The sequence below is a fragment of the Chaetura pelagica genome, unplaced genomic scaffold (assembly GCF_000747805.2).
Source record: "Chaetura pelagica isolate M959 unplaced genomic scaffold, ChaPel_1.0 scaffold846, whole genome shotgun sequence".
NCBI classification, from domain to species: domain Eukaryota; kingdom Metazoa; phylum Chordata; class Aves; order Apodiformes; family Apodidae; genus Chaetura; species Chaetura pelagica.
The window spans coordinates 241152-257123 of record NW_009953518.1 but is presented as its reverse complement, the minus strand read 5'-3'; the positions used below and the strand labels follow the sequence as shown (position 1 = coordinate 257123).

General features: G+C 42.6%; 1 protein-coding gene across 2 annotated transcripts in view; it reads right to left on the bottom strand.

The window, feature by feature from the left end:
• FSTL4 (follistatin-like 4) overlaps positions 1–15972 on the bottom strand; it is a 200954-nt gene that overhangs the window by 74910 nt on the left and 110072 nt on the right. For both annotated transcript variants that reach the window (XM_009999474.1, XM_009999475.1), the window contains exon 5: positions 15685–15805. In XM_009999474.1, the coding sequence (XP_009997776.1) occupies positions 15685–15805 (121 nt within the window). The remainder of the gene's footprint in view (positions 1–15684; positions 15806–15972) is intronic.

The window sequence follows — 15972 nt, the reverse complement described above, 5'->3', positions numbered from 1 at the left end:
TCTGCTGGCAAAGGGCCACTGGTGGCTCCCAGGCAAAGCTCTGCTGGGCTTGGCATGAAGCTGTTGATCTTCAGCACTGGCCCTGCTGTAGCCATAATGGGAGAATCCAAACAGCTGCCCATTTGGTTGCAGGAAAAGGGGCTTAGAAGACACGAAGTATAGAGGAAAGTGCAACTCTGGAGGGTGGAAACAGCAAAAAGCTGAACATTATTGTATAAACTCAAAATAATAAACACTTTTCTGAAAACTAACAGCTTGATTATGATCAACACTGCACCAAAGCTTTCTGTCCCCTTGGCCAGTGCCTGCTCTGCTGTCCTGCAACACAGAGAGAGGCCCAGGGGGAACCCCAAGTCCCACTTCACAGACTTGGATTACGCTAGATTTTAGGCAAGCAACAGACTCACTTGCAATGTGAAGCTTCTGTAAGCAGCTATGTCAGAAAGCTCCTCAGTCCCTTTGCTGTGGGTAGTAAAAAACCCAGCAAATTTGAAATAAATGTTATAAAAGATGAAGACCTACAAATCTCTTGGTTGGTGTAATAAAAGATCCCCAGTCATCATTTGCAGACAATTGTAGAAATTAAATCTTAGTAGCAGAAAGAAACTGCAAGAAAATTACCCACGTAGGTCTTGCCATTTCCAGCAGTTCTTCAAACTCATTTTCATGTGTTTGCTCTACAAACTCAGACTCTAACCCATTTCTTCAGATGATGGGTAAAACCCAGGAAGTTTCCTATCATTTTGATTTAACTAAATCCCTGTGATCTGACGAGATTGTGATGTTGACATTGTAGCATTGTTCAAGCACACACAATCCTGAGTATTTTTCCAATATATGGCCTGGTTCTCTCCTCTGCCAGGGAACACCTCTCCCACAGCTACTGCTCACACCAACATACACCTCTCCCACAGCTACTGCTCACACCAACTAACACCCTGATTAGACAGACCTGGGTGCCTGGAAGGCATTTCCACATGGTTCCCCCCAGGATCCAGACAGCACTGGGCACACTACCAATGTTATGAGCAGCTATAAGACAATTACATCATGTGAAATCTGGGGGTAGTTTTTTATTTACTGCCCACTAAATTGAGAGAAAAGAAAGCATCATGGCAGGGAGATGATGTCCAGCCACCAGAGCATGGACACGTCCCATCAGCAGCTCTTTTTAGAAACCAGCTGAGCTTGTAACACCTAATTCACTCTGACAAGGTCACATTCACTTCCACATTTCCACCTGCTATAACATAAGGAGCTAATGCTGATGTGGACACGTCTAAGAAGTTTGTAGCACAGGAATTACTACCCCTGCGATCTTTTTAGGGATAGTACCAGTGCATTTCTTTCTGCTCCAGAGAGGACAGTGACATTTGAGACATGTCAAGTCCTGAAGCAGATACAGTTAAGAGGGGTTTAAATGGTGAAGAGTTGGTTTCTTTCTTACACCAGTTAGAAAGAGATCTGTGAGATATGGGAGAAATTACCCTTGAATGTTGCAGATTTTCAGTGTCTGTGAATTGAAGAGATGCTATAACCCCTGACAGCCAAAAACCATCTGCTATTGACACAGAATAATTTCTAAGCATCAAAAAAAGTCTTTGAAACATCTCTTAGACACTGATAGGCATTTTTTTTTTTCCAAGAGTTATGCAAGGAGAAGGCTTAGAAACCCCTTAATTTGCCAAAATGGGAATTGTACATATTCCTCCTGTGCCTTCACTTGGAAACTTTTCACTTTATTTCCAGAAGAGCAGAAGGAGGCAGGTATGAAAAAAACCTGAGCTAATTGAGAAGAAAAAAGCAGGCAAGCAAAGCAGGGGGGTGGGAGGCAGCCTGCAGCCTTCCCACAGCCCCGGCTGCAGGGAGCAGGAGGCAGAGAAACAGCACGTGGGCTCCTCCTCATTGTGCTTCATTAGCCTGCTGAAGGCAGGGAAGGGTAGAAAAATAAATAAATGAGGAGTTCCTGTTACTCCTTGTGATGTTCCACCCTCCCACCCCCCCCTCCAGGGCTGTCACTGCTTTATTTATTTACAGAGCAGGCTGCCCCAGTGAGCGATGCCTCAGCAATCTGATGGAGTGGGCAGAAGAAATGGATTGAAAGGAGGTTTCTCAGCATCTGGGACCACAAATATTTATTAGATAGGGGTGTTGTGGCATGTGAGCAATTCCACTGAAAGTAAATGAGCTTTTTAAAAAGGATCAAAGTTACAGGTGTATGCGAGGGCAATTAGACAGCCAGAGGTCATGCCAGCTTAGACCTCAAATAGGAAAAGACCAGCAGCATCTGGACAATTTGCATTTCACACACAAACTAGAGACAAAATATAATAGATTTACAAGAAATAACATACTGCAAAGTTGGCCACTGCTGGGTTTGCTGCAGCCTGAGCACTGGGCACTGCAGCCAAGTGCAGGGGGACAGTCCCCAGGTAACTTGGGGCTCACCCAGGCATCTGACAGCAAAATGACCCAGAGGATTAATGAAGTAACACTTCAGCATAGCAAAACCATCTTCCTTAGTCTGACTGATTATTAGGTAATTCTTCACAAGAAACAGTAAGGCTTGGGTACCACTTCTCCTGTCTCCATCCAGCTGTTACAACCTGCAACATTAATTTGGCTGCTCACAGAGCCCAGCACCACTCATCTCCACCCTATTGAAACAAATCTGTTATTTCGAGTGACGTCAAATAGTTTTCATCTGACAACTTTTGAAGCCAATTTGAAATTAGTTGGGCTTCTGAATCTAGCTCCTATGGGGCATCATCCACAAAAACTAATAACAACAGCTACGATAACAGCAATAGGAACCCATACATCCCCACAAGTCGTATAACTGCTTCATCAGATATTTCATCCTCTTCTATGAGCAACTGGTATCTAATCCTCAGAGTAAATGATCCAGTGCCCTGACAACAGACACGTAATGAAATTGCTTTGCCACTGGCCCCGTTGGTTTCTTCAAAGTTTCTTTTATTATAGGAAATTAGTGGATCAATTAACACTTTTTGAAGCACTTTTTGTTTCATAGGTAGAAGAGCTTGCAGAGCTCTGATGGAAAATCTGCAACAGGAGCATTAAAGCAATGGCTCAGCACAATGTGGTACCAAGTCCCCCAGCTTTCCTTTCCCTCTTGTTTTCTTCTTAAAAGAAATTACACCTGCCAAGTCTTCCCTTGCCTGATGTTTAACAAAAGGAAAGCTGATCAATGATCGCTCAGAGCTTCTGGTCTCCTCCCAGAAGCCAGAAGAAGAGAGTTACCCTGCCACTCTTCTTTTGTATTTTTAAAGCTCTTGGACACATGATGCCTATTGCTGGGAAAGTTTTTTTATTCCCCAATGTCCTCTGTTAAAGAGCTCTTACAGAAGAGGAATCCAACAGCTCATTACTTCTATCTACTCAACACACTTCTGACATGATTGCATTAGTGCCTCATTGCAAGGCTGGAAAAGTGGAATGTGAAAAGCAGGTTTTGCCATGGGTTTACTGATTTGCTGAAGCTGTGTTTATGTGCTGGAGTACAAACCATATTGTTTGCAGTTCATATAATTTGTTTAATGCATTTTGTTCAAGAGACTGCCTGTGCTAATGCATCAAAGGAGTAAATAGGCTACTCTCATTCTGTTTAAGACAGGAGAAAAATATTTTCTCAGCAAAATCTCTCACATCAATGCACTTGTTTTCACTGAATTCAAGCCAGCAACAGTGCAGGATGAGGAAAATGTGGAAAGGGGATCAGGAGGAGACACCAGTTTGTTCTGTCATAGCCCAAACATCCCTCTCCTTCATGGGAGCCTGGTAACACTGCAGGGATGTGCTGCTCTTCAGAGGAATCAGCCCCTCCAACACCCACAGGTTTGCATTTCTGTCATCTCAATGTTTCCCTGTTGCCCTATTCCCTGTGCATTTCCATTGTCCCTGAAAGCTATTTGACTTGGTGGGTGTCCATGGAGCACTGCAAGATGAATGCACACTGTGTCCCAAATTGCTGTCATCTTCCATTCAGCTGCACTCACTGGATGTCAATGTATTCATTACAATGCACAGTGCCTGTTCATCCTATTTCACCCAAGTATTGAATAAATACCAATTAACTTATTGGAGTCTTTCCATGAATGCATCTTGCCTGACTGGGAGTGAATGTGTTCATAAAAACACATCTTAAGACAAAATAAGGAGGATAATAGTAATTCTGTAACAAATTTAGACTTGCTTATATCTCATATTTCAGCAGATAATTGGTTAGCAAATTGTAATAAAAGCAAAACAAGTTAGCCCTGCCAGAAGATGCATTACTCCTCATAGCAGACTTTTCTATCTAGGAGAGATACATGTATTTTTTTGTGGTTGATATTGCACTGAATATATACTAACAGTGGAAAAAATAATCTAGTAACAATTAGTGTTAAAATAAGTGCAGATGTGCTCTCTAACACAGCCAGGACACATGCCCATTTTATACCTTCTTAAATCCATAAACTACCACATGGGTTTGTCTAAAGGGCTGGAGAGGATTTTGGTGACTACCATTCAAGACAGTCAGTGCAGACTTTGATGCTGGTTATTGCAAAGGGGTCTGGCTCAGAGTTCTTTTTGTTGTTACAACAAACTGCAGCACCCTGAAGTGAAACGACTGAAGGTTAACAGCCCCTAATACCAGTAATGACCAAATGCAACCAGATGGTATCACTATATCTGAAACAACTTTGCCTCCAGGTTCTACCGGAATATAAGCCCTATCTAGTGATGCTTGGATGCCAGTAATGGATGCCAGGACTGCCTTGCTCTTCAGACTTTTAGGGCAGAAAGAGGAGTTTTGGTTCCATCTGGTTTGGTCTGTTCATGAATCTGGGTTGCCCTGCTGCAGGAAGGCATGCAGAACAGAAAGATTCATGCTCCTCACCCCAGCCTAAGTGTCCTCAGTGGGCAGCCAAAGTCTGGCACTGCAGGACTAGCATGTTAAAACCCCACACATCAGCATTCCAAAGAATAACACAGAAAGGAGATGTCCATCCTGCTACTCAGGATGGGTAAGTTTTCACTTCATTGCTGTAAACTGCAGGAAATCGTAACACATGTGGACTGATACCCACAAGTGAGTTAGTCATCCTCTAGAGGAACCCCCTCCTGGGCACCTAAGCCCTGAGGTCTTTGGGAAGATGCTCAAGAGCAAGTAACCCAGCATGTCATTCTTGTTTCACCACACAAGTAATAGCAAATGCCTTTTCCTCCAGCTCCTGGTTTTATTAAGTCCCTCCAGGAGGGCCAGGATGGAGACAGAGTAGATACCCAGACCAGTATGAAACCTGGACCAGCAGTAGCAGGGCTGCACTTCCTCTCATGACATTGCAAAGGGCTCCTTAATTTTCATAGCAAAAATTTTTTAATGGTTTTTTTTTCTCCCTCACTACCAGCAATAGGTTCCTTAGACCAACAGCCTGTTGGAGTGAGCTGAATATAAAAAGGGAGACATTTGCACAGCAATATTTTGATGAGTAATTGCAAGAGCTATCAAATAATAGCTGTGAGACTGGGCATCAAAAATATGCAAAAAGCTCCTTTGCTGCAAAACCAGACAGTGCAGTGACAGTGCCTGAGCCTGGCTGATGCTGGGTCATGACCAGCCATGACTCTTGGGTGGGCACAGACCACAAGCTAATCTGCCTTTTAGTGTTTTTTTGCTTCCATGCCTGCCCAGCAGGACAGCAACGCAAGCTGCAGGTACAGGGCCAGCAAAGGGGGAGGGTGGGCAGCTCCTCTGGTAAAATGATGCATGAGAAATGACACAGTCAGGTCACTGAGCCACAGGAGAAGCAACACACGGGAAAAGTTGGTCTGGGCAGCACCTTCCAGGAAAAACTTCAAAATCAGACTCTACCTGAAAGCAACTGCAACAGCAGCTTCAGCAGATCAGAGCCCTGCATTGGGCTACGTGGAATGGGGCTGTGGGAAAACCCTGGGAGACACAGTTCATGTTGCTGTACAGCCTGAAAGTGTAGTTTGAATGTTCCCCTGGCCTTTCAAGCACTCAGTTCTCCCATTTGATTTCATATCTAAAAGGTGTGTGCACCCCATGCAATCATGGGCTGGAGGTATTTTTATTCTCTCTTTTCACCCTGCTCCTTTTTTGGTGCTTTGCTTCGAAACTGCTGCCCTTCCCACCCCCTTTGCTGTCCCTCCATCACCCCCACCAGCAGTTTTGGGGGCTGAGATGCACAGCACTGCAAACTGGTGCCAGGACTCAGCAAACTGGCGCCAAGATTCAGCAAACTGGCGCCTGGTCTCAGCTGGCTGCAGAGCAGGACTCTGCTCCAAGCATTCCAGCATCCAGAAGGGCACCTGTGACCTTTTCCAGCACATTATCCAGGTTTGCATGATGATCAGAACAAGAAATAAAAAGGAAAAAGCTGCACTTTTTTTTTTTTTTTCCTTTTTGATAAATCATGGTCAGAAATTACTGCTCTAAGCAGCAAAATTGCTAATAACACTGCTGGGGTGGCAGTGCCTGGACTGTGGTGAATGTTATAGGATCTAAATGTGCCTTACAGTGGGGCTTCAGGGGGAATTGTACTACAGGTTTGCAGAAAGAGGAACAGATCCTGCAGATGCATTTTATGTGCTGCAGAGGGAAAGGCAGCAGGAGCTGTGCTGGGGAGGCACGGCAGGCCTGAGCTCTGACTTATTTATTTCTATTGATGACTCTTGATGTTCTTTCTGAAGTTTTGATCATAAGAAACTTGAGAATGAACTTTTTATGATGGTGCTAAAGACAGGCATTGGCAAAAGCTGAGTTTCACCTCAAATTCTGATGCCACTGAAGCATCTCTGATCCTTTTTATTTTTCTCTATAGGCTAGCACTTTATTTTTTTTTTGTTCTTATTGGAAGTATTAAAGCAGAACCAACCTTTGAGCTCAGCTTATTCAATTTCCTATTTCTTTTCAGTTTCTATCTGGACATCCTGGATTTGTCAAGGAGATTTTCTCCTGTGAAGAACATGAAATAAAACCATCTTGGCTGTGGCTCTACATAAATCGTATCATTGCACTGGGGATATGTACTGTGCTTGTAATCTTCTGATGGCTGCTCTGGCATTTTGATTAGAAAATTAGCACTGCAGCTCTGTAGTGCTATACAATACCAGTAAAGTAGATGCTAAATGAACTAAGAACTGGCTGATGGACAGATCTCTAAAAGCATTTCCAAAAGGGGACCATTCCAATAGGGCTGTTTCTAGTGGCACTGCATGAAGAGTCATCCAGAGCCCAGATCTGTCCAACATCTCCACTGAGATCTGGAACACACACAGAAAGCCCAGCTGATGCTACAGACACCAGAGAGGGATGAAGTGGAAGGCAGAACTCCTGTGCTGGGCTTTCTGGGTTGGCTGGTAACCTGTATTTGTGCACAACCAAGTATTTAAATACAAGCACATATGGGGTTACATGGAACACACTGGCCACGTGTCCAGGAATGAAGAACACAGGACAAAACTATAAAATGAAAGCCAGGCAAGGTACCTAATCTTGCCTCCACCTTTAGCAGGGAAAAGGGTCAGTGAGTGACAAAATACACAACAGAAGCCAAAGACCAATGTAATCTCTGCCTGAATGGTAAGAAAGTGTAATATAGGAGATTTTACCCTCTGCACCAATGTTGGTGGTACTGAACCTAAAAGGCTCCTCATGAGCTACCCAAGAAAAACACATCAGCCAGGAGCAGTAGTTGCAGTAAACACATCTGAGACAGATGCTTTCTCTGATACATTAAGGAACTTTTTGCCCTAAAAGCTATGAATCTGCTCTCCTGGTCAAAGAAAACATGAGCTAATAGATGGAGAAGGAATTCAAAGCATCCATGTGATGGCTGAGAGGACAAAGTGAAAATCTGCAGCAACTTTTCTTAGATGAAGGCAGATTTCAATAGAAAAATGTAGCTCTACCCATTAGTGACTAGGGAGGCAGAGCAAACAAGAGGCAAACAACAGCCAAGATGTTCCAGTCTCTATGCAATAACACAGGCCTTAGGAGAGCCTGCCCAGGGTGCTACTTATCGTGCATTTGACTTCATGTGAAATCTGCATTTTAACTATGATTCTCCCCATTTTTTATATTTTTGCTTCATGCCTATGCTGTGTTTGCTTCACAAATTCCTCAGAAAGACAGATGTTGGCAGAAAAATAAAAGCACATGCAATGCAGAAAGCTGGGGTCCCGTTTTCAAAAGCAGCCTCTGGCTTTGCAAGACCAGAAAGAAGCCACAGGAATACTTGCAGCTCTTCATCCCAAGCTCCCTGAAAATGCAAATTACCCTTTTAGACCCTCCCTACGTGATCTGAAAGTGCACATGTATGTCTAGGACTGTCTGCCATGTTATGATCTCACCAGCATTTGTAATTCATAGAATAGTTTGAGTTGGAAGGGACCTTAAAGGTCATCAGACCCACCCTCCCTGCATGGGCAGGGACACCTCCCACTAGACCAGGTTGCTAATTTGTTCTTCACCGATGTAATTTTGTGTTTGCAAGCAACCATAAGTACTATTATTTGTGTATGTGAAATTGCTTCAGTGAACACTGCCAGAATGGATCAAAGAATTCCTTGAGAAATAGTATTTGCCTGGTTTTATGCACCAGTGAGTCACTCATAAGGACTTATAAATATTTAAATATTCTACTCCCACAAGAGTCTGTGTAGACATTTGATATGGTTTGTAGTACATCACCTCTGAAGCACTACTCCACATTGCAAATTCCTGCATTTCAAAACCAGACTAACAAATCAATGCACCCTGAAAAGCATTTGAAAATCATTGTATTCTAGTGAGTTTTCTTTGCAATTTGTAGACAATAGATTTCCAATAACAACTTGCAATTAGTTTGTTTTCTCTTACTCAGTCATTACATATTAAGCCTGTTGACATTTTACAGATGTTATCTTTTGAAATGAGAGATGTTTGAATAACACTGGAGTTTGACAATTCACACTTCAGCTCACTAACCTATGAGAAAGAAACAGCAAGGCCAGTGTCAGACACTCTACTTGCCTTCTGAAAAAAATCTGGACAGCAATTCTTGACACAAAAGCAAATCACAGTCATTTAAACTATGTCTACATTTGCCATTAATTCTGTCAACATTTTATTTCAGGAGACTCTTCTAATTCAAATCATAACACCAAAATATAGAAACTGCCCCAGTACCAAACTGACCAGCACACCTGGTTACCTAAATTAACATCTCTTCTCAACATGGAAAAACTCCCCTTACTGGCCCAAGGACAAACCACCTCCCTCTTTTCCACACATCCTCATGCAATGAATTTATTCTTCTTATCTGAGCATCTTAGTTTTTTCACTGGCACCATATTTTAGATTTTGAACCATTATTGCTTAGATTAAATTTGTCTTGCTGGCTAGAAATTAATTATTGTTTTGTTTGGGGATTTTTTTTTTATACAAGAAAATACCTTTTACTTTGTTCAAATGCAGCAAAACCATTGAGAATACACAACAAAACCTGACTCTTGAGAGCTGTTTTGTAGACATGCAAACAGTGCAGGGCACTTTGCTGGAGTCCAGTGTTATATTTTGGACTTGAAGCGCAGAACCAAAGATTTTCACAATGAGAAAAGCTTTAAAAAGGAGAAAAATAATTTTTGTTTTGTTTTGGTGGGGATTTTGTTTTTAGAAAAACGTTTCTTTGACAGCAAGTGAAAGAGATCAGCAAAGGAAGAAAATTTCCCATATTCAAAAATTACCTGCCCACTAAAACAGAGCAAGGATGATCTCACTTAACCTCAAATGAGACATCCTACCAGCCAAAAATATCATGCCCAAATGCAACAGAATCATTCCTAGTGCTCAAGCCAAGCAACTTACACACCATTTATGAATGAGACAAGGACACAGGTGCTTCTTAAGAGGGTCTGAGAAGTCAAACCACACTGAGGAGGGAGATCCCTTGAGCTGATCTAAGGTACCTGCATCCTCAAGGATGCCTGGAGCTCAGCCCTGTGCACCAACCCAGGCAGAGACCCCCTGAGCTCTGGCTGCTGCATCTCCCCTTGGCCCAGCTGCTGTTCCTGCCTCCAGCACTGCCAGCTCAGTGCTAGTAAAGCCTAAAAACCCAGCACAGCATCACAGCTTGGCTGAAAACATGCTGGATCCTAAGCGCTGTTGCAGGGACTTGTTGGTTTTTCCTGTCCCCCCTCCTCAGCCTGTCCGTGCTGCTGCAGAAATCACGCTAAATAGTTTTACATTTCTGCTTTTTGCTTTGATTTTTAACTTCTAGCTTTGCTTTTGCTATACGGATGCACTAAGAATTTAATAATTCCAGCAAATGCCCCCAAAGTTGCCTTTCTCCTCAGTAGCACGGCTGCGTGTCGTATCTCCAGGCAAGCAGGAACGGGTTGGCTTTGGCCAACTGAAGGAAATCTCATTTCTTCCCTGAGTAGCTCACAGCACCTCTAACCCTGCCTGAAACCAAAAGCAGAGGTTGGTGCTCCCCTGCCTGCTGAGACGCGTTTGAAGTTCAGATATCGCATCGCTCACAGAGGAAGCAAATCAATGCTCATGAATTATTTCCAAGTTTGTACCAATATCTGCAGCAACACGAGAGACGAATCACACACTGGGGAGATTACAGCTGAAGAGGCAGAGCATAGTGCACAAGTTGTCAATATTTTCGGACTGATTTGAGCCTGTAGATAACTGTTGCTGCAACAGGGCTGATGAGAACACCGCAAGCAAAACATTTTATCGCACAATCGAGTTGTCCGATGTAATTAACCAGGCTTGACCAATCTGGCTGGAAGGGAGATGTATCAAATAGCCAAGCCTATGTGCCAGGCCATCAACAGCTTTGCAAAGATGTGAATAAACACTTCATCCAAACATGGAGTTTGCAGATGCAGTTTCTGCTGGAACAGCTGGCTTGCCAGGTGTACCTGAAGTACAGACATTATGGACATATTTTTCCAAATATAAGGTTTCCTTTTCCTCACAGAGAATTTATCACCTTTCTCAAGATGAGATGGCTGTCAAGAAGAGTTACACTTTTGAAAGCTTCCTTTCTTACTCCTTTCTCACACCTCACCCAATTGTCCATTTTTGGGGTTCTCTCCTTCTTCCTGCCTGCACAGCTCAGCTTCTCCCCAGTGAGCCTCCATCTCAAGGCTTTTGGGACAGTCCCAAAGCCCTGCCCTAAAATATTTCCCAGCAAATCAGAGATATACACATCTCAAAACCAAATCCATTTTACACTCGCCACTTCTAAGGAGGCTGCAGAGGTTGGCTGGAAGGGTCAGGGCTGGGTGGCTCATTCCTCTGCCCCAGGAGGCTGCATCACCTGGTGGAACAGCTAACAGAGAGTCTGGGATCACAGCAGGAAATCTGGAGCCATCCAACACCATTCACTGCTGCTTCACTACACTGCCACTCATTTATCCAACACCCATGCCCAGCCCAGGCTCCTGATTTATTTTTTCACCCAGTATATTCCAATCCACCCTTCTCTCTGGTTTCCCAGACCCCACCTGCACTGCTGGGAAAGCTGCAGGAAATGGGTCTGTGCCATGGGCTGGCACCATCACCTCCCTGCCTGTTGTCCAGCAGTGCCCTGACCTGCTGCACGTGTTAGCTGAACTAACACAGAATCAGGGAAGAAGACAAACTCCTTTTAAAGAGTTTAATAGTGTTATAAAGAGGATGGTTCAAAGAAGAGGATGCTGATCCTGCAGCCTCTTCTGTATTCATTCCTGCATGAAATGTGCTCCTTCTAAATAACATTTAAGTTCTTTAGATTATAACGTGCCCATAGATGATGACAGAGCTCTCATCTTAGAGGAACAACAGTTTTCTGTCTACATGTAATATAGACACAAATACTTGGGAAATAACAACTAGACTGAAAAATACTGGTTCAGTATTTTACTTTCAAACAGTTTTTGTGGGTTTTTTGCCCCAGACATCAAGGGTCTCAAAATGTTGCTGCAGAGCTACTAGAAACCCTGTGATCTGGAAACCTTCAAGAGCCAGGCTGGGAAATGCAGGGCATGTGGGGCAACCTTGGTCAGACACAATAGTGATAAGGTGGGAAATCATCCTGGGGTAGAATTTCTAACCTGACCTAAAAGACTTCAGGCCTTTTATGCAAACTCAGGCAAAAAACTTTCTAAACCCAGTGTGACCCACTGGGAAGAGCTCCTGTGGGGCAGTACAGGTGTTTGCAAAGGCCTTTTCTGTGCTTTTAAAATGGTAAGGAAATGCAAAGGGCAGCTGTGATCAGGGGGTGCTGCTTGGGAGTATGCTCTAATTGGCAATGAGCTGGAATGTAAGAGGATTTCATTTCATAACTGATTAGCTAAACAATGCTGACAAGACAAGGCCATTTTGATGGAATGCATGTTTTCTCTCCCCTTGACATATTTGTGTTACAAATCGACCTGTCCACATCGATGATAATATAGATCTAGAAGGTTACACTGACACTTTTTTTTTTTCCCCCTTCAGCTGGGCTTTCACATCTGCCAACCTGCTACTTGCTCTTTAGGGAAGACAACAGGAATGCCAAAAGTGATATTCCTAATTCCAATGACTTCCAGTCAGATATGGTTCCAGAAGTTATATCCAAAACCCACTCATCTGAGTGTATTTAAAATCTGACCCAGCCTGGTGATGTGCTTGCCAAGTCACCAGACTATTTCCATGCTGATTAATTAGATATGTGCTCTGCTTTAGCTCTTCTGACAACCAAACCTTTCATTTATTACTCATTTATTCAATCTTTGTGACAATATAAAGACACGACAACAAATATACTTTGTAATACTCTCTCTCTGGTTTTGGAGTGTGAAAATCTTGAGACTAGATTAATTTATTTTTTAAAAAAAATTATTGCCCTGAGCCTGCTTATCTAATAAAATTTATTAATGGGAAATCAGAAGAGCTACAAGTTGCTCTTGCCAAAGCTGCCAGATTATTTCATCTGTCTCATACATTACATATGGATGATTAGGGTGCTTTGAAAAGTGGTATTTTAATCCTGTGTTAATATCTATTTCTAGTCATCCTCATACACAGCAGAAATCTCCTAAAAAATTGTATATTTGTGATTCAGTAACAGAAGAACATCCAGAAAATCAGAAGAGAGTTGATAGGTTTATGAGAAGGGGAACTATTTCTGCCTATAATCCAAAACTGTGCATTAAGATGTGTAAGCAAATTCTTAGCATTATTAGATAACATTATTAAACCCAGCACCTATGAAATGAAGTGCTTGTGAGGGTGAAACCAGGTCTCAGAAAAGGTATGATTTTTCTCTCTGTACACTTTTCATTCATTTATAACTGATCAACATGGATGGAGATCAAAAATGCTCCTTGCAGTTCTGTGGGTCTTGAAGAGAGACAATGGGTCAAAGAAAAGCAAGAGACACAGAGAAAGAGAGAGAAAGAGGCCACTCCTGGCTCTGGAAGGTACAAGAAGGCCGTGAGACTGTAAAATGAAATGCAACTTCTAAAGCAGCACAAAAATGACAAATTGGAAAGCTCTTCACATTATCAAGGTCATCCTCAAACCTTTCCAACCCTGCTGCCCTACACCAGAGCATTGATGCACCACAACACATGTAATGGAGTTTTTGAGAGGACAAATTAGATTGAGACTTTCTGATGCCAGTGAATTCAGGTAATTATGTTCCTCAGCTTGCTGAACAGCCATCCCCACAGCCTGCAGCCACCAGGCAGACATGAGGGGCTGGGGGGAATTTCAAGCATCAAAAGGATCACCCCAATGAGCCAAAACCATGAAATAAATGCAGGATGCTACTGCAAGCCAAATTCTGGATTACAACAACCAGAAATTTCATAAACACTTTAGGACTGCAAACCAAAGTAGGTGCTTGGGACAAGTGATTGAAGTAGTTTTGACATTTTTTCCCCACATCATGTAACAAAGGAAAAATATTTACTTGCACTGAGCACTCCAGGTGGCTTACAGAGTCCCCAAGATTTCAAAAGTTGCAAGCAATACATTTTGGTTTTAAATTAAAAGCTGATGAGCCATTAACCACACCAGAGAAAGCTGGCAATTCTGGGAAAATTGGAAATGGAGAAGTCAGTCTGATTTTCAGCTTTGGATGGAGAACAATTCTCTTCATATACTAAATCCTTTTGATGGACACTCATTGTTATGTCTTGGGTTTTGTTACAAGATTTTTGCAGTTTATTGATTACCATCTCTATTCATTGGCTAATATTTTGTTCTTGTCTTATTTTCATTGCCTACTTAAAATTCACTGAACCAAAAACCCATACCAATGACTCTTGGAATGGAGCTTCGAGTTGCTGTGACTTTGAGAACCCATTGATCCGAATATGCTCCCAAATAACCATGTGTCAAGGCTTTATAGCTGGGTTAATTCACTTTATGGCCTTCTTAATGCATGGGGCTTTATGTTTTACTGCATATCTGCTAGTTGGAGTGTGCTGTGTTGAATTAAATGCATATGGGGTTCAAACAGGTCCAAGGTGAAAACTGGGGCTAATTTTAAAGCACTTAAACCATTATTATCCAAAGTTATTTGGTTTTGTTGTTTGTTTGTTTGTTTTTTAACAAAAAGCCCAAAGTAAAAAAAAACAGAAACGACCCTTTTTAGAGAAGAGAAAATGTGGCAAAACTAGAGATTCTACATCAGCATCACAGCTTGCCAAAGAGCATCAACAAGGAGTGTGCTGGCAAGGGGCACGTGGTGACTCTTGGACACACACCAGGCTTTTCCCACTGAGCAGGATGCCCTGGCTTAGAAAATAAAATCAAGAGCTCCTAAAATTATTTGGTCTATAAAATGTCCTATGCAAAGATGTGAGAATCCAGCCTAAGAGGTAATGAGCTTGTTACTGGCTTTTTGCTTGCACTCAGCAGTGCAATGGCTGAAACTTTTTTTTAAAGAGTATTAACCACACACAAGTACTCTTAGCTCACAATCCTGATTTTCTCTGGTTTTTTTCAATATCCCAAAGGAATAGGCATCAATAGAACTCTCTATCATCCCGGTGGAGATGACGATGTCTCCCGTTTTTCCAGAGAAGGACTTAAATGAGTGTTTTACTTGAAGCACAGAGTTATAAAGATAAATGGGATAACACAAGTACTTAATTGTTGCAGTCTTTAAGCAGCTCAGTGATCTAGAGATGACTGCAAACAGTGCTGAGCCATATATTGAGATTACACACTGGAATCCACTTCCTAACATAGAAACAAAATGCAGAAGATACAATTCCCAGGCAGAATATTCAGCCAAACACCTTCCCCACAGAAAACTAACTCACGTTACCACAAGACATCAAGACAGGTTTCCACTCTGTTTTCTCAAGGTTACCCAGAAACCACATACTCAGGTCTGCAGACCTGGCCAGTTCACCAACATCTCCCCATCGCCACCAACAAGCAGCACAGCAAAATACACTGGGAAATAAGCTCCACACACTTTTACCAACCTGCAAGTTCATGCCCACCCTTTGGAGCACAGTAGCCTTCAGAAACAAGCCCTTCCATAGCATTTTCATGGCACTAAATAGAAAAAGGGATTATTTCTGCTGCCCGTGTCTGGGAAGACAACATTGTCATCACAGATATCCATTCAGATTTCAACACCCAGGACAGACAAAAGCAGCAGGACTCACGGAAGGCTGTGTAGAGCTCATGCAGGGTTAAGTGGCCGTCGTTGTTGTAGTCATCAAACCGGAGCAGGTCTTCCAGTGTGCAACCCAGGAAATCATCTTCCAGGTCCTCCTCCTTCATTAGCTGTAGCAAAGAGAACAGGTGATCTTACATATGTTGGGCCACCGACTGGCACCCTGGTTCAACCAGTAGATTCTCTATTAAATGACCTTTCAGGAGATACATTTATATCAAATATCTAGTGTCAAATATTTGCTTTGTATCAAGATACAACTGGTATTTGCATTCCT